This window comes from Echinops telfairi, unplaced genomic scaffold (genome assembly GCF_000313985.2).
Source record: "Echinops telfairi isolate 266 unplaced genomic scaffold, ASM31398v2 ScPeMD7_7406;HRSCAF=8444, whole genome shotgun sequence".
In the NCBI taxonomy this organism is placed as follows: domain Eukaryota; kingdom Metazoa; phylum Chordata; class Mammalia; order Afrosoricida; family Tenrecidae; genus Echinops; species Echinops telfairi.
Genome location: NW_022111306.1, coordinates 821,568 through 828,247, shown reverse-complemented (window position 1 = coordinate 828,247; position 6,680 = coordinate 821,568). Strand labels below are relative to the sequence as shown.

At 34.3% G+C, this 6,680-nt stretch overlaps 1 protein-coding gene across 1 annotated transcript in view; it reads right to left on the bottom strand.

The window, feature by feature from the left end:
* Positions 1–4,712: 4,712 nt before the first annotated feature.
* Positions 4,713–6,680, bottom strand: part of SLC2A13 (solute carrier family 2 member 13) — a 96,443-nt gene continuing 94,475 nt past the window's right edge. Inside the window, exon 5 of the mRNA XM_045296393.1 lies at positions 4,713–6,509. Coding sequence (XP_045152328.1) covers positions 6,283–6,509 — 227 coding nt within the window. The 3' untranslated portion in view covers positions 4,713–6,282. The remainder of the gene's footprint in view (positions 6,510–6,680) is intronic.

Here is a 6,680-nt window from a genome sequence, read left to right as displayed (position 1 = left end):
AATTAGCTTAGTTGGTTTCAAAATGGGATCCTTTTGGTGTGGTCTGTGAACAATACTGTGCACCTCAGACGGGCAGTCTGAAGTCTCAGTTGTCGATAGGATGCTGTGCTTTTTCTCAGTGGTGCCTTTCAGTATGATGTTCACAGGGAGGTGAAAAAGAGACGGGTTTTGGGCTGGTCAGCCCAAACCATTCTGGTCAGCAGAGAGTTTGGTTGCTAGTTACGAAGCCAGTGGAGTGAATAGTTTCACGTTACTTGCACTATTAGCAGAATTCTGCTTCCAGTCATGGCTGGCATATGCCCTTCTCCCAAGCCCCAGGGCACATTCCTATATTATCAAAGTCTCTTTTCAAATTTATAATGCCTGATAAGGAGTACCTGGTAAGCAACATGAGTTTGGACTTACTTGGGCTTCCTGACTAATATAGACTGAACAGTTTCACATGACTTGCATACAGGCCTGATGTTCTTGGGTGTCTAACAAATGTCAAAGATGCCTACAGGCTCTTTCCCCTAGTAGTAAGCAAATTTCCATGCTTCTACAGATATCATGACCTTTGACAATATTAAAGATAGCACAGAGATGATAGTAATCACAGCTAACAACTAACCCGCACGTGCTTTTTGCCATTGTTATAAGTGGGTAGTATTAACATGATCTCCACTTAGTAGATGTTGAAACTGAACCAAATAGTAGTTCTACTAGATGAAGTAGAAATGTTGGATGGTTTGAATTTAGTCTCACATTTGGACAAGATACCCAAGATTGAAGGTTAAAACAAACTGTTGGCCCAACCTTTATTTTGCAGTGCAGGAATTTTACATTTTCTGTTTTTATAATGTACCTTGGTCAAACAAACTTTTAAAATGAGGTTCCAGAAAAGATTATTGGAGGTCTTACCATTTATAAAAGGAAGGTGACATTTAATGCACAGGACTTCTTTAACAAATGAGTTTTCTAACTATTGGTAAAACAGGAACTTCACCATTTAGTGTCTGTATGAGCATAGATTTCATGTGGAATTGAGGGTTGTCAAGGGCCATTTGGACTGTAGGACTTTTGCCTTACCTGCCTTTCTGAAAACTTGCTTAAGATGCAATTCTACTCTGAGCCCTTGAAATACAATAGATCTTCTGAAGATTTCCTCAGTGGTCCTCAGAATGGCACACCGCTAAACACCACGCTGTAGTGACTGCTCGGATGGAAGAGTAACACGTGCTTGCTGATTAAAAGCTAGAGCAGGGGAAGAGTGGGGCAAGGAGCCGTCGAATTCCACAAGGATGGCTGACTGGCCGGCCAGCAGGTATTCCATTTTTACTTAAAAAGAAACAACCCAAAATATTTTCAAGAATTCGTGCACCATATTTTAAAGTTTTCAATGTATGATTTAGAATACTTAGAACAAATTTTATGTATTAAAAATACTCTTAAATGATCATTGAGTTTACCCAAGATAAAAGGGGTAAAATACCTGTAAACTATAGAAAACTATATAAATCTACAGAGGTGGATTGCCTTGGTAGAAACTTTTACTATATTTAACCTAGATCTTAAAATCCAAGAGAGAAACAGAGGTAATGAAAAGTACAAGGAAGATAAATAAGTAATGAATTATCTTAGGTTTTATTTGATATTTTCATTTACAGTTCTGGCACTGACACTTTTAAAAATTTTTTTAAGATTTTGGTTTTATGAAAAGAACGGACTTCAATAAAATAACTTAAAAATATGACATGTACATCACTACATTTCCATAAAATATACAGTGATTTTGATACAGCATAGACTACAATGACTTTGAAGGCAATGGTACATATTCATTATTTGAAAGCTATATCTCACATGTCCACTGTGGGAATAAATATTTATGCTGAATTACCAAGATGTATGAAGTATTAAATATTGTAACATGCAATCATAAATTAAAAATATACTTTTGAAATATATCTATTTTTAAAAGCATAAAACATTTCAGTCTAGATGTACATTAGAACTTCTAAATAGAAATTTAAACTTCCATAAATAAGTAAAAGGTGCTACAACAGAATGATATACTCCAAAAACAGTTAGGAAAACTGTGGGCAGGGGTAATAGGCGTTTCTGCTTTGGCTAGATTTTAAGTCTCAGCTTTTTGTAACCTTCAAATGAAATGAAGTGATGTTGATTTTAATACAATTTTAACACTTTATAAAATATTGATTTAAGATTTTTAATTATATGTCAGCAGCATGGCCCATCTTGATGTGACACAATCAAATGCATACATGTAATTGCCTAAAATAAAAATATGTATGTTAAAACTAAATTAAAGTATTAAAAATGTACATTAACCAAATCATTCTATTGCAACAGGTTGTATTTTACACAAAGTAAATATTTATAGAAATTATATTGTTTAACACAAGCAAATTTGCAAAAAATACTCTCATGTACAAAATACCTTGCTAATAATTATTGGGACTCAAAACTCTTCCATAAGAGCCAATATAAAAGAAATAATTGATCGGTGTTAGCTGTTTCTTTTTTAAAATGTGGTCATTTTTTAAAATGCCAAACTGCTATATTGCTCACCTAGAAGAGCAAAAGTAATGACAGCTGATCACTTCATCAACTAGCTTAACATTACATACGGTACAAGAAGCGCGGAAGTTTGACAGATAATGACAGAAGGGGTAAAAAAAGACACAAGTTTTCCGGAGAACAATTCAGAGCCTATTTATAGGCAGTAGTTACACATAAGCTATAAATTTTACTCACTTAGTACATTTCACCATAAAGCATGTATTATGGAGTTCTGGTATATGGCCTGTTATATCATCTCTTTCCTTTTTTGCCAAATTAGTGAATAAGTTTGAATTTATTAATTGAAAGCTCGTCACACAAAATAAATAAACATCAATTTGTTAGGCACCTAATATATATATAATTTGACAACATGGAAAATGGTTTTAAAAATCTGATGTCTGAATAATTTTACTGTTCTTCATTCTTTTTGCAGTGAAATAAAATCAAAGCCACCCTCCCCCAGTATTTATGAATTGTATTAGCATCATTAAATGTGAAATGCTATTAGGCAATAGAAATTAGTTTTTTCTTGAATATCCCTTTCTTCGGGATCTTTTGATTATTTAATACATTTTAAATTGACTTAGCTATTTACAAGCAAAAAGACAAATTACCAGTATATTTTTCCTGATCACTCTTCCCCGGGATAATTGATTTTGAAATTATAATTGAATTTCTAAATTCTCCATTTTAACATGCTTTGCCTTAAAATGCTTTCCCATTTTAGACTTAAAAAAGACACTTAAGTACTAAAATCTGGTTCAATGGTAAAGGTAAATGAAAAGTTCTCTGTAGCATTCTTTTCACAGCATTTTTTCTTAAAATCAGGGAGCTAACAATTGCACGAAGCTGGGAATAAAACTTTAAACCAAAGCCTTTTTTATTTGAAGAGAAAGCCACCTAATGAGTTAAATATAGTCTTAATTTAGATCTTCATATATTTAAAAATAATCATGTTTTAAAAAATCTTTTGCAACAATTAATAGGAATGTTTATATTGAAGAAAACAACACTAAATTTTAGAAATCTATATATCACATTGAACTTGACATGTTCAAAAGCAGCCAAAATGTTATATGCACTTAAGTCTAGCATAGATTTCATCAGCTATCCAGCTAAGCTTCCATAGGGAAATGACCATCTTCACTATATTTTCTAAAGCGTAACGTACCTCTATTGAATCTGCAGCTTATTTAGGAGGAAACCTATAAATCCAACTGAAAGCATGGTGCTTAATGCTTTTCCTGTTTAGTATGGTGTGTCAAATCATACCATATATAAATAGTTCTACAAAAAACATACGGGATGTTATTGCAAATGGAATGTCTTTACGTTGATAGTGATCACCAAAAATTCTTAGAACTTAAATGTGCAAAATATTAAAATAAAACCTTCAAAATTCAAATGTTTAATTTTGATTATACTATAAATGTTCACTGAATCAAAAAATAATATCCTAGTTGTGTAAGATTCCCTTTCAAATTGTTACTACTTTTTAAAAAATTAGAAATAATTCTTACACTGTGCTTCTGTATCTTACAATTCAAAGATATGGACTATGATCAATATTACTCTAAATTTCATGGAGTCACTAGAGAAGGGGCTCAGCAGAACGGGAAGCTCTGTGACTGATTTCCATGTTAGTGTGATGGTGTATGGCTACAAAGTTGAAAGCGTCATTTCCTATTTCTGGGAGCACGGGGCCTGTCTGCTTCAAGAAACAATGAGTCCGGTTGCTCCTTGAATAAGGCCCAGCTGATTGTATAATCATAAAGTTAAGGCTATGCATATAATACAAAGAAGAACGGAGGCAATTATTTGGATGAATCAGAAAAATAAACTTTTAAAGAGCATCTTATTGGTCCAAATACTTTTTCTCCCTATCATATTCTGATTTAACCAGATAACACCTCATTTTTTCATTTTACTTTATGTAAAATATTACACATATAAGATTCTCATAGGATAAAAATATCAGTAGAATTGTAACTTCTTTATTGGAAAATGACTTTTGGGGGTGGGTGGGAAGGGATCAATATTAATATTCCCTTAGAATTGAACTGTCAAAGGAGACAATTTAAAGGGAAAACACCTCTCTAAAATATTTTTGTTACACACAATTATAGGAAAAAACCTTTATTTTTTGGCTGATGGAGTTTTTGTCTAGTTGAAATGAAATTCTCGGCTTGGACTGGTGTAAGGAACACACATGATTTTAAAAGGAGAACTGACCATCTTGGAGACTGACTGAAACAATATGAATTTAAAGATAGCTTTTCACTAAATTGGTCCTTTATTAGATCCTTGGGGCCATATCCAAATGCCTCACACTTGTGCATTCATAACTGGCCGTGAAAGATTCTTCCACATTTTCATTGGAACTAGCTATTAATTTTGTACGTACTATGTAGTTCTTGCTCTGAGTGCCAAAAAAAGAGTTCACAATAAATGACCATAAAGACCAATGAAGCCCTGAAAAGAGCTTGCTGACGTGTAGCTGGGCATATTCCTAGACTCCCAGTTTCTAGACGAGGAAACAAGTCCAAGGCAAACCTAAGAAACACACAAATCTATTTAAAATCTTTGTAAATGTTCAGGAAAATGAGAAGGGTATGCTCTGAGATATAAAAAAATATTACTAATATGTGAGAACTCCTTATGACATTAATACAATGCTAAGTAAAAATATACCCCACGATTTTAATTGACCTGAACACAGAGTAAAGCAGAATTATGTCTGTCATTAACTTCATTCCTTTTTTCTATCAGGAATTCGTGTTTGATTAAAAGAAAGGGGGAAACAGTCTGCTAGCAACTCTCTGTGTGACACAAATGAAGGCACACCGTAGACTTCGGGGTCACTGAGGAACAAGGCATGGGGATGACCAGGTGCCTGTGGCGTGAACAAAAACCGTCCCTGAAATACAGTGGGAAACTGGAGCTACCAGATGTGTACAACTGTGAACCAAGGTATGAGGCAGGGATCCACAAAACACGTTTGTTTCTCATCTAGCAATAAAATACACTTTTCAAAACGTCTAAGCATTTAGCACTGATGTAAGTACATGTGTAAAAATAAAACCTAAAAGGCCTGCTTCTGACAATGTTCAAAGATCATATGCAGAATCAGTCTAGAAACTCTTAAGGGCTGAATTAGGAACAGAACTCAAAATGTGGATTCCAAAGGACAGCTGGATGCTTACAGAAGGAACCTTTGAATTGTTGGCAAAATGTAAGTGCAATTTACTTTTAATAGCTGTTCAGATAGGCTACTTCTCAGGAAGTCATGTTTTGACATAAACACCATCTGACTATAAGAATCCTATTTTAATATATTCTGTCGTACAGAATTTGGCTAGTTTAGTACTGACTCTGTTGCCACTAATAATTACAATATGGTGTTCGGTAAAATGGAGGCCACTTTAATCACTGGGTACAATACTCATTGTAGACGACCTCAGGAAGGAGTCACACACAATTGTTCAAGAACTACTAAATCAAAGTCTCTACTTAATTTTTTTTTTACATTTCTGCTTGTGAAAACAAAAACAAAAAACATCCCTAAACTCATCAGGATTGTATCCTGTTTCTAATCAAGTATTCTAGACTGTGAAGTCATTCAAAACTAGACCGTAGAAAGAACGAGATTTGAAGCAGGGCAGTGAGGTCACCGATTACTGCTCTTCACTAACTAAGTATAGTGTCAGCAGCTGCACATTATTCCACATCAGAAGCATCGTTGTCAGAAAGATGATAGTTACTTCCTTTTACTCGAATATATTCAATATATCTCCCTTCGTCCGAATCTGAAGTGCCACATGTGCATAGCCTGTTGTCAAAGAGTGATTCAATTTCCTCCAATTTTTTCCCTTTGGTCTCAGGAAGACAGCCGTAGATGAAAAGTAGTCCGACAGCAGCAAGTCCGGCATAGAGGAAGAAGGCTCCTGCAATTGAAAATACGTATGTATGTGTGCATATATGCACCAGTGAACAGAGTACTTGATTTTGACTCTTCTTTCTGATCAATAACTATAGTAACACCTGGGACCAAAAAAAGGATTTCAGTTTCACTTACTCAACCAGTTTTGGCCCTATAAATATAATGACAATGCAGT